The sequence below is a fragment of the Myxocyprinus asiaticus genome, chromosome 17 (assembly GCF_019703515.2).
Source record: "Myxocyprinus asiaticus isolate MX2 ecotype Aquarium Trade chromosome 17, UBuf_Myxa_2, whole genome shotgun sequence".
In the NCBI taxonomy this organism is placed as follows: Eukaryota; Metazoa; Chordata; class Actinopteri; order Cypriniformes; family Catostomidae; genus Myxocyprinus; species Myxocyprinus asiaticus.
The window spans coordinates 18,806,289-18,827,040 of record NC_059360.1 but is presented as its reverse complement, the minus strand read 5'-3'; the positions used below and the strand labels follow the sequence as shown (position 1 = coordinate 18,827,040).

The 20,752-nt window shown below is 38.5% G+C and overlaps 2 protein-coding genes across 2 annotated transcripts in view; one reads left to right on the top strand and one right to left on the bottom strand.

Annotated features, from left to right (window-relative positions):
- Window positions 1-20,752, bottom strand: part of colec11 (collectin sub-family member 11) — a 284,310-nt gene that overhangs the window by 58,710 nt on the left and 204,848 nt on the right. The window lies entirely within an intron of this gene.
- Window positions 3,038-7,371, top strand: LOC127455042 (5-hydroxytryptamine receptor 1B-like). The gene has a single exon (XM_051722596.1). The coding sequence runs from the start codon at window positions 3,498-3,500 to the stop codon at window positions 4,656-4,658; it is 1,161 nt and encodes a 386-aa protein (XP_051578556.1). The 5' UTR covers window positions 3,038-3,497; the 3' UTR covers window positions 4,659-7,371.

Below are 20,752 nucleotides of genomic sequence, written 5' to 3'. Positions count from 1 at the left end.
TGTGTATGTATGCATATATTACAGAATTATTACAGAACAGTGTTACTGTATGACAATGCACTAGACGTCTTCGTGTTTATGGGCATTTTTCAAACAGCATTTTTGCGTCCTTTAAGGGCACTGCGGGAAGGGGATGACACTCTAAGGGTCATTCCATAAACGTAAGAAAATGACATTTTTCACAAGACTGTTAGCGAAGGGTACATTGATACAGTAAAACCATGGGGGAGAAACGGATGGCGGATGTCGCAATTGGGCCCCCATGCAGCCACAGACCCCAGGGTTTAAGCCCTGGTAAGCCCGTGTGTTAATGCGGCCCTGCATATATTTGTAAAACATTATCATTTTCCACCCTCATTCTGACCCTCTGTCAGAAACGCTCGGTTTTGGTGCTACTTCTCCTTTAAGACTTGACAGAACACCCCCACTGTTATGATTGGCTCTCTGCTCTTGACTTACCTGCTTTCTCTCCTTATAGTCTCACAGCTCACCTCTACTGGGTGGGCTACGGAAGTAATATGGTAAATTAGACGTTGATGTGTTGTTGTGGAGGCGGTCAGATGCGTATGTCTACCACAGTGTGACATCACAATGTAGAGGAAGTAGAGAACGAGCATTTTTGCAGCTTGGTTTCAACAAATCCTCTTTTTGCTGTAAGAAGGACGTTTTGAGTTCAGAAACGTACAGAATGTTTTTATAGAACAATGACCTCTAACATGTCAAAAGATTAAGGAAAATTTGATTTCTTGTGTCATAACCCCTTTAAGGGCTTGTACTTTGTGTCTTAGCTATCTGAGTGTGACCTGCAATGTCTGATTTACCTCTGTGGGCTTGGGAAATAAACATTTACAGTGACAGCAAAACACCTCGCTTACAAAGAAATGAACTGGCTTCTTTTTGCTCGTTGAACATGCATTTTCATTTGGGCATTTCTAATCTAGCACTGACTGATAGGATGACACACGGCAAGCATGTGACGTCTTTGTCATGGTAACCAGATATTGTAAGATGATTTGTTGAAAGACTAGAATGAAAGTATTGTCAAATCAACGGCAATGGCAAAGAAACAGATTTCTTTCCCTGCAAGTGATACCGAAGGTTATTTAATTTAAAAGAAAAAAAATTCATGAGACTGGGACATTATTACATTTTTTTTAGACAGTTGTCGGGACATCGGGAAAAACCATGTCAAACTGGGATGACTAGATGGTGTGTTTGTAAGGAGCCCCTTAGAGGACAGGGTGGGAATTTTTTTTTTCAAAATAGTTTTGCGTTCCCTCACAGTAAGTTTTGCCTGCCCTTCCAATAGTTTTGCGTGCCCTTGCAATAGTTTTGTGTTCTTTCGCAATAAGTTTTGCATGCCCTCACAATAGTTTTGCTTCCCTCGCAATACATTTACCATGGTTTTACTACAGTAACCTTCATATTCATAATGAAACCATAGTGATAAGGGAAAACGAAAATTATGGTAATAAAAATCATAATTTTTTGAGTATCATGGTTTTACTAATGCAAATACTATAGTTTAACTGTGGTTTTACTATAGTAATATTGTGGAAACACTTTAAAATAAGGTTACATTTGTTAACATTAGTTAACAACATTAGTTAACATGAACTAAGAATAAATAATAGTTTTAGAGCATTTATTAATCTTGGTTAATGTTAATTTCAACACAGTATACTGACACTTTTTTTTTTTTATCAAAAGTTGTATGTTCATTGTTCAATGATCATTATGTTAATGCTCTATGAACTAACATGAACCAAAAATGAACAACTGTATATTTATTAATTAAAATTAACTAAGATTAATCAATGCTGTAAATATATATATATATATATATATATATATGTATATATATAGTTCATTGTAGGTTCATGATAACTAATGCATTTACTAATATTAATAAATTTTACCTTAAGTGCTACCAATATTGTAGACTGTAGTAACCATAGTTTTTGGCATTTTTTTTTCTATAGTAATATTGTAGTAACCATGATTGTTGTAATCTAACCGTTGTTTTGTTTTTTGTTTTTACTATAGTAATACTGTTAAACTCTTAGCGTAAACCATGGTTTTAATACTGTATACTGTATCCATATAATAACCATGGTTTTACTATAGATTAACCATTGTTAATCTTGTGGTTACTATAGTTTTACTACAAATAGTAGTAGTAAAATCAAAATATCCACAAAACAAAAGTTTAAATATGGTTATTTTAGTAAAACCATGGTAAATTTATTGCGAGGGCACGCAAAACTTATTGCAATGGAACGCAAAAATGTTGTGAGGGAAAGCAAACGATTGCGAGGGAACACAAAACATATTGCAAGTGAATGCAAACTACTGGGAGGGAACGCAAACTATTGCGAGGGACCGCAAAACGTATTGCAAGTGAATGCAAACTCTAGGGAGGGAATGCAAACTATTGCGAGGGACCGCAAAACGTACTGCGAATGAATGCAAACTATAGGGAGGGAATGCAAACTATTGCGAGGGAACGCAAACTATGGCGAGGGAACGCAAACTATGGCGAGGGAACGCAAAACGTATTGCGAGTGAATGCAAACTATAGGGAGGGAACGCAAACTATTGCGAGGGAACACAAAACGTATTGCGAGTGAATGCAAACTATTGCGAGGGCATGCAAACTCTTGGGAGGGAAAGCAAACTATTGGGAGGGAACGCAAACTATTGCCAGGGGATGCAAAACGTATTGCGAGGGAAAGCAAACTATTGCAAAGGAACGCAAAACTTACTGTGTGGGCAATAAGTTGCATACAGATTCTTCCAATTTTCTCATTTTGTGTTCCAAAGAAAAATAAAAGCATATGGGTTTGGAACAACATCAGGGTGAGTAAATAATTGCAGATTTTTGTTTTTATTTTTTGTGAGCTATTCCTTTAAGTTTGCTTTAAAGGACAATGACAAGTAAAGAGGCATTAAGACCCAGAGGACAGCATCCTCCCTCAAACTAGAAGATCATGGTTATCAAAGCTGCAACTTTTGCATCAGAGCCCTATAAAAAGCAAGGACCCTGCACCCGCCTATCAGTGAAACCGATGAAAAATTGCCGTTGATAGCGTGCAAAGTATCTATCTTTTAAAGATGACTCGTATGTGAAAGTGAAGACAAAGGAACATTGAGGAGGAAGGATGGAAGATATATGTCCTTGCACAACTTCTGGGATGCATGATTGTCCTGATTTGCGACCATTACGTCTGTCTTTTTTGCTACTGTTACGTCTGAAGCTGACTGAATTTTAATTTCATTTTTTTTCTTTGAGACTTAAGTTTGAGAATCAGAATGAAACGGAAAGACATATTCGCGCGCCGCAAATCAGAAACATTAAAGAGCATTTGTTTGGAACTGATTTTGGAGCTGGCAGAAATCATGAAGTGAAGAAAATACTTTCTAAAAAAGGCTCACTATGCAAACATATACGACGCTGATGTACGGAAAATTTAAGACATAAGTTGCATTTGTGTCCGATGTCTTTTGGAATGGAGGGTAGCGGTCACTTCAAACCAACACCTGCAAATTTCGACCAGGTATTGAACAGCTCGACCGGCAACAATGTGACTTTAACGCCTAATACTGACGAAAAAGAAGAAAGTTTTGCTTTCCAAGTCACCTTAGCATCCGTTCTTGGTCTGCTTACTCTTGCCACAATACTTAGCAATGCATTTGTCATCGCGACCATCTCCCAGTCCAGGAAGCTCCAGACACCGGCAAACTTCTTGATCGCATCCCTGGCTGTCACGGACCTTTTGGTGTCGGTGCTCGTGATGCCCATTTGCGCGCTTTATACGGTCACCCACGAGTGGACGCTTGGACAGGTTATTTGCGACATCTGGTTGTCCTCGGACATAACCTGTTGCACCGCGTCCATCCTCCACCTGTGCGTAATCGCTTTGGATCGTTACTGGGCTATCACGGACGCTGTCGAGTACGCTAAAAAACGGACGCAAGCGCGCGCCGCTGGGATGGTGGCGACCGCTTGGATCATCGCCATCTCCATCTCTCTGCCACCGTTCTTCTGGCGCCAGGTGAAGGCGGGGGAGCTCACCATCTGCACGGTAAACTCGGACCACATCTTTTACACCATCTACTCCACGTTCGGGGCTTTCTATATCCCCACGTTGCTACTCATCGCCTTGTACGGGCGGATTTACGTGGAGGCGAGGAAGCGCATCTTGAAACAGTCTCCCAAAAAAGCGGGGAAAAGACTCACTTCAGCACATCTCATCACTAATTCGCCCGCGTCCGTGACTTCAACTTCTCCTTTACATTGTGGACGGCAAGAGCTTTGCTCTGACACCGGCTCTCTGAACAGTGACAATCAAATTCGAGTAACGGTGTCCGATTCTCTTCTGGAGAAAAAGCGAATATCGGCCGCGCGCGAGAGAAAAGCCACCAAAACATTGGGCATTATTTTAGGAGCTTATATTGTGTGTTGGTTGCCGTTTTTCATTTACACACTGCTGGTGTCCCTCTGCCCATCCTGTATGTTTTCTCCAGAACTGTTTGACTTTTTTACATGGCTTGGCTACCTCAACTCACTCATCAACCCGATAATATACACCATGTCGAATGATGACTTTAAAAAAGCTTTCCACAAACTCATAAACTTTAGATTTTGCAGATGTTGAGATTAGGACTGTAGTGAAATAAACTCTGTTATATGGGCCTCATTAGAAGACATAGGCTTTTAGTTCAAAATTCAACAGAATATTTGGATTTTGTTCTATTAATAGTGCTTTGACAGCTTGTGGTGGCAAATAATACAAAACTGTTTAAAAAAAACTGCATTGTCTTTATCAAATTACTTTATCAACTATTAAACTGCTCTAACGTGCTCACTGCCAATAGCTGCCGACTTATCCTTAAATTAATAAATAAGTTGGGTTATCCATTTGCTTGTGCTTAAATCCAGTACGTTTTTCCTTGTCTTATGACTGAAAAAGTCTGTTACTTACAACAATGCATGCTTAGCTACCTTAAATCAGTTTCTCAATAATGAAAAACAGGCCTATAAAACTAGAAATTCTTAAATCTGTTTTTGGTATGTCATTGCTCTGCTTGTCAGTGGTGCTACACACGTAGGTGGTTTGGTGAGAAGCCTTTTTCACACCTTGCATTCAAAGAGATAACAAATAAGCAGTGGAAATGTATAGTACCGAGGTTAAATATATACACAGCAAAACAACTCATGCACAATTAAAATGACTGAAAAAGAGGGCTCTCTAGATTTGGACATGTTGGTTGAAGACTGATGAAAGAATTGAGATTGTGGCGCAAACTAATTCGGTTAAACAGGTTCACCTTCTACACTCATAAGTCATATTATCTGTCACTTGGCAGCAGGAGAGATCAGAGAGTAACTGTGAATGGCACATCTACCGCAGGAGGTGAGTAATGCGTCAAAGATGCGCCAAAAAGGGCCAGGTGGAGATATTGACCTATCAAGCCTATATGGAAGTGACATATACAGGGAAAAGTCACTGAAAAGCCACAGTGTTGCAAAAAGGCATGTTTGATATTTCCCACAATTATGCTTTTTCACAATAAGCCAGTGTCTTTCCATGTTTAATCATGGTGGGTATTGATTTAGTTATCAGGCTGCAAACCCTCCTCCAGCAGTCAGTGAAACTGGGGACATTTTTAAGTGGAGGGCGTTGCTGTTGGATCTTTCAACTTGCTGATATTGGGCAACCAGCCAGCAGAGCTTTTTAATGTATATTAATTCAATGTGAAGTGAACTACAGTCACTGAGCACTTTATTAGGTACACCTGTACATCTATTTATTAATGCGATTATCTAATCAGCCAATCGTGTGGCAGCAGTGCAATGCATAAAATCATCCATATACGGGTCAGGATCTTCAGTTAATGTTCACATCAACCATCAGAATATGGAAAAAAATGTGATCTCAGTGATTTTGACCATGACATGATTGTTGGTGCCAGATGGGCTGGTTTGAGTATTTCTGTAACTGCTGATCTTCTGGGATTTTCACGCACAACAGTCTCTAGAGGTTGCTCAGAGTGGTGCCAAAAACAAAAAACATCCAGTGAGTGGCAGTTCTGCGAACGGAAACACCTTGTTGATGAGAGATGTCAATGGAGAATGGCCAGACTGGTTCGAGCTGACAGAAAGGCTACGTTAACTCAGATAACCACTCTGTACAATTGTAGTGAGCAGAATAGCATCTCAGAATGCACAACACGTTGAACCTTGAGGCGGATGGGCTACAGCAGCAGAAGACCACATCAGGCAATTTATTAGGACAATAGTGTTCCTAATAAAGTGCTCAGTGAGTGTATAAGATCTAATTTTATAATATTACAGCTCGAATGTTTAACGCCACCAAAAACGCCTGCAGGAAGTGTAAGCTGTCCTGTCAGAAGCATTTAATAGTGAATAATAAATTAGCTCTCAAAAAGAGTGAAAAAGTGCTGCTGGAAAAGAAGTCAACATGATGAGATCAAAGTTCTTTTTGTACGTATTGGTTTTTCTAAGGGAAAGTTTATGCTGATTAATATGTCTTAAGGGTAGAATTACTATAATAATGAAGAGCAGTTAATTATTTGATTGTTGGTTGAATTAATTTTAATCTCTTGTCTTCTGATCCCGTCTGAAGTAGTGGATTTATCTTAAATTACACACTATGCAAAATAAACCACACATTTATGTCTAAAGCTTTTGTAGTTGATGAATATTTTTCTTTTCATGCTTATTTGACACTGGTTAAAATGAAAATAATTTTTTTTGTAGTTGTTGTTGCAAAAGATGACTCATCTTAAATAAAGTGTGCTGAACAGTTTTTCCCCTACTTATCCTAAATGTCTTCTAGGATGGAACATTAATCACGACAAGCACTCATTTGCAGGCATATGATTACCACATGCCTTTGATAACATATGACCTTGGTATAATCAACATACAAAGCATTCATTACAAGGCATACATTACTAACATGATCTGCATTTATGTCTGTGCATTATCACTGAAATTCATGCAGATTAATGGAAAAGTCATTGGTCATTGAAATTGTATTTTGAAAAAGTATATTGCAAAATGCTTTAGCTTCGTTGTACCTCGACCTTCATTAGACCTATTCCCAAGGGCTTCTTCCATGCCTGATATATTAACCACCAACTGTTCCTTCACAATTTAAATAGCCATGCAATTACAGTTTACTTTAATTGTGAGAAACAGATGATATGTATGATTCTCTGGTTTATTGTGCTTTTAATGAATTTGTTTACATGTTTTCTTGCATTGTGATAAACCACAGCTTATTGTCCAATTGGTCTGACCTTGCTTACTTAGTACCAAAGTTTAGCACGGAAAGAGTGTATCATAATCAGATTAAAGGAAAAGTTTACCTAAAAATGAAAATGTTGTCATTGTTTACTCGATATACTGTACGGAATGTTTTGTCAAATAACCTAAAAATTAACCAATTTTATTCAAGTTAAAAAATTATTTAATCCGACTAAACTAAACTGACAAATTAGGTTAAAAGGAAATTCTACGAGTTAGATCATTTAGAAATAGATCATTGAGCTAACAATTACAGGTTACCACTTTTTTCAGTGCACACTGAAAAAGATGTTAACCTAAAAATGTGCTTCATGTTATAACATCAAAATGATCTGGTTTTATTCGAGTCAAAAATATTATTTAACATCACTGAATCAATCTGAATACATTAGGTTACACCAACAAAATAAATTTTAAGGGTTAGATCAGGTAAAAAAAAAAATAAATAAAAAAAAATAGCTCCTTGAGGTAACAATTGCCAGTTACCACTTTTTACAGTGTACTTTCTTTGCTCTTTTTATGGAACAGAAAAGGAGCAGTTAGGCAGAATGTCCTGGCTGCTCTTTGCTATAGAATAAAAGTGAACAGGGACACAAAAAAAATCACTAAAAAAGTAGTCCATATGACTTGTGCCCTATATTCAAGCCTTCTGAGGCCATATGTTAGCCTTGTGTGAGGAACAGACCTACATTTAAATCGTTATTCATTCATATATACATGAGGGCGAGCAAAATGTTGAATGCTGAAATCCCCCCCTTTGCCATTCAAATATGGCACGACACGTTTGACATCAATAACATGATACGTTGTTTGTTCTTGCATGTCTAATCAAACCTGCCGCAACAATATCATTTTAGTTCTTTTCCTTACACAAAGCAATTATATGGTTTGAGATGAGTTGGAATATAGCGCACAAGTCTTGTGGACTACTTTTATTGTGTGTGTGTGTGTGTGTGTGTGTGTGTGTGTGTGTGTGTGTGTGTGTGTGTGTGTGTGTGTGTGTGTTTTTTTTTTTTTTTCATTTTTGGAGCTTAACAGCTCCCGTCCCAATTCACTTTTATTATATGAAAAAGAACAGCCATCACATTCTGCCAAACATCTCTTTCTATTCCATTTCCAAAGAAAGTCAAAGAGGTTTGTAACAAGGGTGAGGCCAGAAATCTCCAAGTGGGTGTACTTTGGTGAATCAGGGAGGATCTCCATTCTGTGCCAATTTCGTCATTAATATTATGATGCGTACCTATTTCCTCAGCCAGTATGAGTCGTTATTCTTTCTTTCATGCAGCCTAATTCTTATAGTTGCACAATTACTGGTACAATGACAATAATCAGTTGTTTTTTTAAACAATTATTAGGTTTATTATTAGTAATTTACCTTAATATGTCATAATGATGTGATGAAAATGGTGTTCTATTTAAAAGTTGTTCTAAACTATTTTTTTATATCATTAGTTGTATGGAAAGTAGCTCATGTTTGCATAATGTGTCGTTAAAAATAGTTTTTTGTTTCACTTCACTTGGCAGGTAGCAATTTGAGTTTTAAAATGTTTTATTGGCATGACAAATAATTGTACATTTGTATTGCCAAAAGCATGGCAGCTTAGAAAGAAATGGCTGCATTCAAAGAATGGTGCAAAAACATACACAGTGTAAAACAATGTAAATAAAGAGTGCCTCTCTCGCTCTCTTACATACATACAGTGTGCACGCACAGAGAGACAGCATGAATCTGGTTATGAAACGGATGCGCTAGGTATAAATAGCTTTTAATGGCAAATAAGCATACACCGAATGCATGAGGACTGTAAAGAGCACATCAATGTTTAAAAAAAAAAAAAAAATCAATCCTGGGCATTTTAGGCAGTTTAGAAATCCTGTCAGCAGGGGCGTAGCAGCCGCACTCTTTACAAAGGTGATTTTTTTTTTCCTCTGCACTTTTCCAAGCTAAACCCATACCAAGTCCAAATGGTGGATTAGTATACAGTATTCTTTGTGTTTTGTTACTTTGGGCTGATTGAACGACCATCCAGCCAATCACAGGTGAGTTTCATGAGCCGAAACAACCCTTACATAATAGGCCGTCAGTCAGACAGTCTTATCAACACGGCTCCATTCATTTCTACAAAGTTGTTTACAACAATGCTCATTTAGCCATGTTTTTTATCGGGATTGATGTTGATCTAAATTAATAATCTAGAGATGAGGAACACACAAATGAGAGTTATTTTTCGGCATATCGTTCTTGATTGGCAGCATAATGTGAAATGCACTTCAGGAAAAAAACAAAGGAAATTAAGCACACATTGTATGTGGAGTTTATATCAGCTCTTCATTAAGTTATGCTTTTTATATTATGTTTGTGAGGTAATAGTTTGATAGGTTGTTTTCCCCAATTAAAACAGATTATTAGATATGTGTTAAATATGTAAAGCTATTTTTAATATCAGCTCCTGATTTTTACCTCTATGCTGGTATGCAGTCGACAAATGTTAGGAAAAAAAGATAGATCTGCTGTGTTCTTGGAACACATGCATTTTACTGAAGGGAATACATACAGTTGCAATCAAAATTATTCAACCCCCCTGGCCAGCAATACATTCTGGTGATGTGAATTAAAACACATCAACTAAAACCTCAGTAAACAGTCAAAATAAGTTTTTAATACACAGCTGAGTGATTTTGAGAACAAAGAGTTCAGTTTAACCAAATTTTAAAATAAAAAATAACTAATTCTCTCCACAAATGTCATGTCAAAAATATTTAACCCCCAAAGTCAATCATTTGTGGAGCATCTTTTATCTTTAATAACAGCAAAAAAATGTTTCATGTAAGTGTTTTCAGGCTTCGGACACCTCTCAATCAGGGATGGATTACCGACCGGGCCTAGGGGCCCTTGACTACCAGGGGCCCTTGACTGCCTGGGGGGGCCCTGGGCTTTAAGGTTGCGCGATTCAGTTTGGTGATCCCACCGCTCGAAAAACCATCAACAATGACAACGACCCCCCCCCCCCCCCAACAACTTTTGGGCCAGTTGCTATGTAAATAAATGGTGCGAGGGGAGGGGGGCCCTTGGAGATAATTGGCCCCGGGGCCTTTGCAAGTCATAATCCGTCCCTGCTCTCTATTAGAATTTTTACACATTTCTCATGAGCAAAAGCTTCCAGCTCATTGACATTATTTGGTTTCTGTGCTGCCACTGCTTCCTTGAAATCCCAACAAAGGTTTGCAATGGGATTTTAATGATGGACTGAAAGGGCCATTTAAGGACATTCCACAACCTATCCCTGAACCAGATTTTGGACAACTAGGATGTATCCTTGGTGTTATTGTCTTGCTGGAAAGTCCAGTGATCACCAAGCTTCAATTTACACACTGAAGGTATCAAATTTTTCATGCCAAAATGGCTTGATACCTGAAAGAATCCATGGTGTCAGTCGCATAGTCAGGATAGCCGTTTCCTGCAGCCGCAAAACACCCCCATAACAGGACTAACCCACCTCCATGCTTGACTGTGGGAATGGTGTCGTTCTTGTCATCACCTTGTCATCTTACTCCAGACGTACTGCTGACCCATGGGTTTAGTGTCATACGTCTATAAAACCTTCTTCCAGGACTCCACAGGTCTTTCCTAATTACTTCTTGAATATTCAAGTCAACATTTCCCTTGGTGAAGTTTTGTTTTCTTCCACACCCCAAGAAGGTTGCTGTTGTACCATATTTAAAAAATGTATGAATGGTGCTGCCAACTTTGTCTATTGGAAATTGAAGTGCCTTGGAAATGTACTTTTAGCCATGACCTTTCTTGTGTAATGAAATAATCTCCTCTATTAGCTTTTGAGACAGCTTATTTTTAATTGCATTTTTTGCATTGAAATTCATTTATGCTTACAACGCTTACATTTTAAAACTTAAATAAGTGCCATTGCAGATTGATGACTTAATTTTGTTTTAAAACAATTACTTGTGTAGTCTTACATATTTAAGAAAGAGCTACATGCAATAGGGGTTGAATAATTATGACATGGCTGTTTTAAAAAAAATAAAATTAAAAAAATCCTGCTTTTTAGAAATATTAGGTTATATATTCACACTATGACTTTGAATGTGTCACTCAACTGATATAGATGTAAAGTTACAAAATTCTGGGTCATCAGAAAAGCTTACCTTTGTAAATCCTTACTGTCTTGGGGGGGTTGAATAATTTCGGTTGCAACTGTATGTAGACACGCTTTTTTATACATGAAAACGTATGGACCTTATTGAAACTCATAATTATTATAAGACTATTATTGTTGTCTTTTGATAAAAGTCATTCTCAGCAGCTCACAAATTGTAGGGAAATTATAAATTTGCTTTGTTCTTATAATGCTTAAAACCTCTACTAAATTCTCTTTGTAGGTCTGTAGACATAGAAATGTTAAAGGATTAAAATTTTCTTTTGATCGTTGATTTAGTGACTAACTCTTTTCACACAAGACACTCATTTGTCACCACTCTCTGGAATCACCAGAAATGGTCACTGAATCATTAAACGAGTTTTGGTGAACGTTGTCAAAACACTCGAGCCACTTGGATACATTTAAATCCCGCAATGCACAAGCACAGAGTAAAAAATAAAAATTGTGTACATGCACAATTGTCATTATTGTAACTGATTAAATTAATTATTCAGCTTGTGCTCAGTCTTTTATTGTCATGTGTGAAACAGAAGCAAGTGTTCTACAAGATGCCCTTTATTTTTGCAGCTTATTTTGCAAAATTTTGCAATTATTTTGCAATACTTGAATCTTTAATATACTACAATATTAAAAGTAAATAATATGTATATATTAATATAATACTTATACTTATATATTAATATATACTGTAATATATTAATACTGCACTGTAAGTGTTAGGTCTGTGCGAGCCAACTACTGACAGCTGTGTCTCTCCCCCCCCCCCCCAGAAGTCAGAAAAAGAGGACAGGTTTTGGAAAAAGACGACGTATGGCAACCTTATTACTGTATGTGTGGCTGTTGTTTGTGTGTTTGATATCAAGTATACCCTGCATGCCAAACCACAGAAATGCCATCTACATAAACTTCTACCACACTCCCACATTATTGTTCAAAGTGGAATAAAAACATGCATCTTGGATCAGTTACCAGCTGAGCGGGTCCATTTACAGGCATGACTGGATATAGTTCTGTGCAGACTACAGAACATGAGTGACTCAGGGAGTAGCATGCCGAGACCCATTTCAATTCACCATAACCATATCAAAGTTTTCTTGTTTAAAATAAAACCTTTAACTATATTTATGAGAGGAATATGATGATTATCATGCATGTAAAGTATTTACGTGCGACAAAATTCAGTTTCTTTTTTTTTTGCAAACTATATTCCGGCAGTTTTGATTGGGTGGACCAGCCATCAATCTGGGTGGACCAGTGCCACCCTGGCCCTTATGTGGCCTCACCCCTGGTTTGGAATGACATGAGGGGGAGTAAACGCTGCATGAATTAAAAATTTTTGGTGAACTAATAATTTAAAAGCATGTATCTTCTGCTACTGTATCTTCTACTAGTTTGCCTCATTTCTTTATTGAAAGCACACAGAAACAAAGCTACAGATCACAATGTCTTTATGCCAGTCATGCAAAATCACTTGAATATGTGCTCATTTTCACAGTCTTTTCCAGTCTTTACCCTTCTACAGTCTTCGTTACAGTCAATCTTAGCATTGCCCTTCAAATTTGACCGGATACAGTAATCATGTATTTTATTTAATTTTTTTAAAGAAATGTGATAAAACTAACTTCACTATATTAATAACACTAAACTTATGCATTTCTTTTGGAACTTTATGGTATTTAGACCTAATTTACCTCTAAATTACTAAATAACATCATTTATTTTCATATAAAATAAGCACATTTTATATTACTTTCACTTAATTAAAACCATCCACTTCATTAAACTGAAAAAAATAAGAAAATATCAAAATGTGTCATGCATTTGGAGCATCTGCTGTAATATATATATATATGAAATGATATTTACATGAAATAACAATTATAACGAGTAGATGGCTGCAGTGATCAATACATGCTGCCTGGTCACTGTAGAAAAATGTTGTAACAAAGTTAATTTCTAGATATTAAGTTATGCATATGCAATATAGTAATATATTATCAAAGACTAATATTTGTCAATGTTCAGCATTTTTTTATGTTTGCAGTCAAACTTGACCATGGTGTTACAAAGAGAAGATTAAAAAAGATTAAGCATTTTGTTACAAACCATTTATTTTGCAAACATGAAAAAGTCCATTAAAATTCTCTAGTAAATGAAGTATAAAAATGGCAAGATAATGAACAGCAATAAATTATTCTTACATTTTTTTTAATTAATTTTGAGATACAATGTTCCTCAATGATTTGGTTCTTGTACTCAATTTTCTGAAGTGTATATGTAACTGATGGGACTATTCTGCAAGTATTGTATTGCTCTACAAAGGTAGATAATTTCCAGTCAGGCATTAAAAAAATGAATAAAGGCTGAGCTTATTATAAATTATTTGTTTTACCATCTCTACTTCTCTGGTAGTTCATTATTCATTTTAACACTCTCTACATCAGGGGTCTGTTTTAATAAAAAAAAATGGAATATTATAACATTTTTAATGTTTGTCATTGGGCCAGTTTACTTATTTTATTCTCAAAACATTACCTGTTTACACGCTAAAAGGGTCATAATGTGGGTCTCGTCAATGGTTTGGCTTTCCATTCAGCACACAACTGAATAAAACAGGCTGCATGACTATGATATATTATATAGGGGGCAACCAATAATCCTCTCAGCAGTCCGAACTGTCCTTTGTAGTCTTCTGATGTCTGATTTCATAGCTGAACCAAACCAGACAGTTACTGAAGTGCAGAGGACAGACTCAATGACTGCTGAGTAAAACTGTATCAGCAGCACCTGTGACAGGTTGAACTTCCTCAGCTGGTGAAGGAAGTACAACCTCTGCTGGGCCTTTTTCACAATGGAGTCAATGTGTGTCTCCCCTTCAGGTCCTGTGAGATGGTAGTGCCCAGGAACCTGAATGACTCCACTGCTGCCACAGTGCTGTTTAGAATGATGAGGGGGGTCAGTGTTGGGGTGTTCCTCCTAAAGTCCACAGTAATCTCCACCGTTTTGAGCGTGTTCAGCTCAAGGTTGTTTTGACTGCAACAGACATCCAGCTGTTCAACCTCCCTTCTGTATGCAGACTCATCATCATCTCGGATGAGGCCGATGACAGTGGTGTCGTCTGCAAACTTCAGAAGTTTGACAGAGGTGTCCTTGGCGATGCAGTCATTGGTGTAGAGGGAGAAGAGTAGTGGGGAGAGTACACATCCCTGGGGGGCACCAGTGCTGATTGTACAGGTGCTAGAAGTGAATGTCCCCTGTCTCACAAGCTGCTGCCTGTCCGTCAGAAAGCTGTCAGGGTGACAGGTCTGTAGTCATTAAGTCCTGTGATTTTTGGTTTCTTTGGGACAGGAATAATGATTGAGCGTTTGAAGCAGCATGGGACTTCACACTGCTCCAGTGATCTATTGAAGATCTGTGTGAAGATGGGGGCCAGCTGGTTAGCACAGGATCGAAGACACGCTGGTGTGAGGTCATCAGGGCCTGAAGCTTTCCTCGTCTTTTGCTTCCAAAAGACCTGGCTCACTTCATCTTCACAGATCTTAAGTGTAGGTTGCGTAGCAGGAGGGAAGAGGGGGGTTGCAGGAGGTGTTGGTGTTTGTGTGAAGTGAAGGTCAGATTGGGTGTGGGGTGTGAGATTGGACCTTTCAAATCTGCAGTAGAACACATTCAGGTCGTCAGCCAGTTGTTGGTCCACCACAGGGTTGGGGGCAGGAGTCCTGTAATTTGTGAGTTGTTTCATGCCACTCCACACTGATGCAGGGTCGTTAGCTGAAAACTTGTTTTTCAGCTTCTCAGAGTATCTTCTTTTAGCCACTCTGATTTCCTTGTTCAGTGTGTTCCTGGCCTGATTGTACAAGACTTTATCCCCACCCCTGCAAGCATCCTCTTTGGCCTGATGAAGCTGCCTGAGCTCTGCTGTAAATCACGGTTTGTCACTGTTGAACTTTAAATAAGTAACACTATTTCATCATTCACATGTATAACTTTACATGAATTCAGTATGTGTCTGTGTGTGTGTGTGTGTGTGTGTGTGTGTGTGTGTGTGTGAGAGAGAGAGAGAGAGAGAGAGAGAGAGTGAAAAGGTGTTTAAGTTTAATTCTTGTTTTTTCCTTATCCTCAGTCAAATTTTACCGGGAACACGAAAGGTGTAATACTGTTTGACAAAACCACCTAGATTCATAGAATCAATTCAGAATTTCATTATGTATGTTTAAATGACAAATGTAAGGAAAGTCACCAAGCCTTGTACCGCTCCGACAAAGGAAGTCATTTTTATAAAAAAAAAAAAATAATCAAATCAGTCAAAAATTGACAGTAGACAGAAATATCTCTAAATCTTTTTTGCCTTACAACAATTATGCTGCATGCTGTGAATATCAAGATAGAGAGAGAAGATTGTTCACAAAGCTGATGTTGGAGAGGTTCTGCCAATCAAAGATAACTAGATAACTACACTATATTGCCAAAAGTATTCGCTCATCTGCCTTTAGACGCATATGAACTTAAGTGACATCCCATTCTTAATCCATAGGGTTTAATATGACGTCGGCCCACCCTTTGCAGGTATAACAGCTTCAACTCTTCTGGGAAGGCTTTCCACAAGGTTTAGGAGTGTGTTTATGGGAATTTTTGACCATTCTTCCAGAAGCGCATTTGTGAGGTCAGACACTGATGTTGGATGAGAAGGCCTGGCTCGCAGTCTTCGCTCTAATTCATCCCAAAGGTGCTCTATCGGGTTGAGGTCAGGACTCTGTGCAGGCCAGTCAAGTTCTTCCACACCAAACTCGCTCATCCATGTCTTTATGGACCTTGCTTTGTGCACTGGTGCGCAGTCATGTTGGAACAGGAAGAGGCCATCCCCAAACTGTTCCCACAAAGTTGGGAGCATGGAATTGTCCAAAATCTCTTGGTATGCTGAAGCATTCAGAGTTCCTTTCACTGGAACTAAGGGGCCAAGCCCAGCTCCTGAAAAACAACCCCACACCATAATCCCCCCTCCACCAAACTTCACAGTTGGCACAATGCAGTCAGACAAGTACCGTTCTCCTGGCAACCGCCAAACCTAGACTCGTCCATCAGATTGCCAGATAGAGAAACGTGATTCGTCACTCCAGAGAATGCGTCTCCACTGCTCTAGAGTCCAGTGACGGCGTGCTTTACACCACTGTATCCGACGCTTTGCATTGCACTTGGTGATGTATGGCTTGGATGCAGCTGCTCAGCCATGGAAACCCATTCCACGAAGCTCTCTACGCACTGTTCTTGAGCTAATCTGAAGGCCACATGAACTTTGGAGGTCTGTAGTGACTGACTCTGCAGAAAGTTGGCGACCTCTGCGCACTATGCGCCTCAGCATCCGTTGACCCCGCTCTGTCATTTTACGTGGCCTACCACTTCGTGGCTGAGTTGCTGTCATTCCCAATCACTTCCACTTTGTTATAATACCACTGACAGTTGACTGTGGAATATTTAGTAGCGAGGAAATTTCATGACTGGACTTGTTGCACAGGTGGCATCCTATCACAGTACCACGCTGGAATTCACTGAGCTCCTGAGAGCGGCCCATTCTTTCACAAATGTTTGTAGAAGCAGTCTGCATGCCTAGGTGCTTCATTTTATACACCTGTGGCCATGGAAGTGATTGGAACCCCTGAATTCAATTATTTGGATGGGTGAGCGAATACTTTTGGCAATATAGTGTATGTTTACTTTATGGAAGCAGCTTAATATTATTTTATTGTTGGTATTTCTTTGTTGCACCTTGTAATTATTCTCAACATTCTAGGATTATTAATTTGAAAATGAGGATATTATTGTGCAAACCATATGGTAATATATTTGGTTCAAACACTATTTTCAAAAACAAGACTTTTTGTTTGGAAACATTTAGGTTTTGCCTTAAGCATGCTGTTCAGATAATGAGTTTAACAGAGGCCAATATTAATCCATTATATTTCAACATAACAGACAGCTATCATCAGTATAGTAAATGTCAAGACAAAAACATCATTAAGTTTGATCCAAAGACTCTCTAAGATTGAGAGGAAACAGACCACTCTGACAGGGGTCTTCGTCTTGACGTTTGACATTCATACGCTTTAGAGAAGGGAGTAACATCGGCCACTTTGAAGTGACACGTCGTGAATGCCAGGCCTTTCAAGCACTTTTAATTCCACTTTTAAGCATTCAGTATAGCATGTGTCTTATCTTTCTCAAGGATATTTTGACATTTGGAATAGCACAATCTTGTCTCATAGGAGCACAGACTTTGCAAATGTGTTATACCATAATCAGGAGAGTCTGGCCTGTCACAGAGCTGTTGCACAGTTTATAGAGATTATACATAAAGGTATTCCAGCATTAATGTAAATAAGTGCTTTCTCTTTCAAAGATTTTTTGCTGTGATTTGAACATTTGAACATTTGAACCAAATAATTAGCAAAACATTCACACATTTTCTTTAAATAAAAATAAAATAAAACCTATTTCACAATAAAAGTAATTTATTTGGCTGATCTGTGTAGGAAAATGTCCCTAAATATGTTGTTGGTAGGCACAAAATTCAGCACTGAGTACAAAATGAGTACTTTCTTAACAGATGTCACTTACTAACAATTAAATAGAATCACTGTAGTACCCTGCAATACAAGCACAAAGACAAAACCTGCTAGGAAAATTCTAAATACAGAAAGTCAACATATTGCTTAAATTAACAAATATTTTCAGTTGAAGTCAGAAGTTTACATACACCTAATACATTTAAACTCAGTTTTTCACAATTCCTGACATTTAATCATAGAAAACATTCCCTGTCTTAGGTCAGTTAGGATCACTATTTTCAGAATATGAAAAGTCAGAATAATAGTAGAGAAAATTATTTATTTCAGCTTTTATTTCTTTCATCATATTCCCAGTGGATCAGAAGTTTACATACACTTTGTTAGTATTAGGTAGCATTGCCTTTAAATTGTTTAACTTGGGTCAAATGTTTTGGGTAGTCTACCACAAGCTTCTCACAATAATTTGCTGGAATTTTTTGCCCATTCATCCAGACAAAACTGGTGTTTTTAAAACCGGATTGAGGCAGTGGTTCTCAGAGTGTGGGGTGTGCCTTGTAGACGGGGCGGGGAGGTATTGCAAGGGGGGTGTGGAAGACTGGCCCATCCTCAAATCTTGTTCACTTTCACACATTCATCAGAAATAGTGAAAATACACATAAGAACTAATGTGCGCAATTTATTTTCCTCTGCCTTTAAACTTTAGCCTGGCACCGCAGCGCATCTTGGGCACGCAGCTCTTGACAGCTCTTGACAGCCCAGAGCGTTGGTGTCAGGTGCGCTCATGTAAACAAGGTCATTCTTGCATGCACGCCATTTTCAAACGAGTGACGCAGTGAATTAACACTTACATTTTGGTCTTTTCCTCACACAACACACTATATGACTTAAGAAGAAATGAGATCTAAGGCACGAGTGTTATGGACGACTTTATGGTGCTTTTGGAGCTTGGACATCCACAAACACAATCCTCTCTTCCCTGAATCTTGTGTATCAAGGATGAAAAAAGTAATACTGATTATGAAAGACGAGGGTGAGTAAATGATGGCAGAGAGGTCCGTTTTTATTTAAGTATCACTAATCAGGTGCAAATTATTTTCCAGAGGTCCTGACTGCAACCAAAAGAGCGTAGACGGTGCTGTCACATGATACTTGTTACTTTTTTCAGTGCTGGCTAGGATACGACAATCTCAGTAATTTATTATTACTGGATAAGGATTTAAAAAAAAACTTTTATTGAGACTGCTGAAGCGTATTTCCATTCCTAGATATGAATACTTGCAATTATCAGTTTCTTATTAAAAAATAACTATTCTGGAGGGGTCACGTGATGCCATGCAAGAAGCAGACGTGTGAGCGATGAGCTCTGCGCACTTTGCTAAAATGTTTTATTATTTTCATGTTATAATCTGGTGAAATTTGATACACCCAGTTACACTTTTGCTCTTTGAGGCAAAACATAGCAAAGAAGTAAAAATCCTCAGGTTCTGGAGGCATTAAAAGACACTTATGTGTTCAGGATGAAACCCCGACAGGCCTACAGACTGGGGACTCGATTTGGATGGCACGGCAGGAGAGGTGATCCAGCGTCAGTTGTCCAACATGTCGGTGATACGTCGATCGATTACGGCAATGGAAATAAAATTCTATGAGTTAGTTACAAGAGTGACTGATGTTGAGAGATGAATCGATTGTCTGGAATCTTTGGAGAGGGAATTAACCGCTAATCCGCCCGTGACCAAAGTTGATTTGGAACATCTCCTTGAAAAGCTTGAAGATCTTGAGAATAGAAGCCGCAGGAATAACGTTCGAATTGTTGGAATTCCTGAGCATGAGGAGGGCAGAGATATGGTGAAATTCCTAGACGAGTTTTCCCGAGTCTGCTCGACATAACAGGCCACAAGATGGAAATCGAGCGAGCTCACAGAGTCCCAGTTCACAGATTTGCTGAAGGAGATAGGCCCCGATCGATTCTGGCCAGATTTCTGAGATCATCCGATAAAGATCTTGTGTTGCGCCAGGCGAGGAGCAAAGGGAAGCTTTCTTGGAAGAACCATAATATTTTCTTGTTCCCGGACTTTGCGAGTTCGACAAGAGAGAAACGCGATCGGTTCAAGGAATGTAAGAAACTCTTACATCAGTGAAAGATCACTTTTGCTCTGATGTTTCCAGCCAAACTGAGAATAGAAACGAAGGATGGTCGCAAAGTATTTACATGTCCCAATCAGGCAATGTCTTTTATTGAATCAATGGGTGAGTAAACCATTGGGTGTTTCTCATGTGAGTGGGTCGACTCGCTGTGCTTACTCTGGCTTTTGAGGAAGCTGGGCGTCATTTTGGTTTCTTTTTGCTTTTTGCATTGGCTTAGCCGAGCGGCTGGAGATTGTTTTGTGAATAACACTTTTCCTTAAAGAAACTTTTGCACTGACGAAAGATTACTTTTGCATTGAAGTCCCCGGCCAGTTTGAGAGTGGACACTACGGATAACCGCAAAATATCTACATGCGCACACAAAGGATGTCTTTTATAAAGTTGACGGATTGTGTAAGTCATGGTATATACTTTTATGTGGCCTCCGAGTGAATTGACTCGACCATCCGGGGAACCGGGATGCTGGTTTTGTTACTTTTTGTATTGGTTTTGCCTAGCGGCTGGAGCTTGTTCTATTGAATAACACTCCT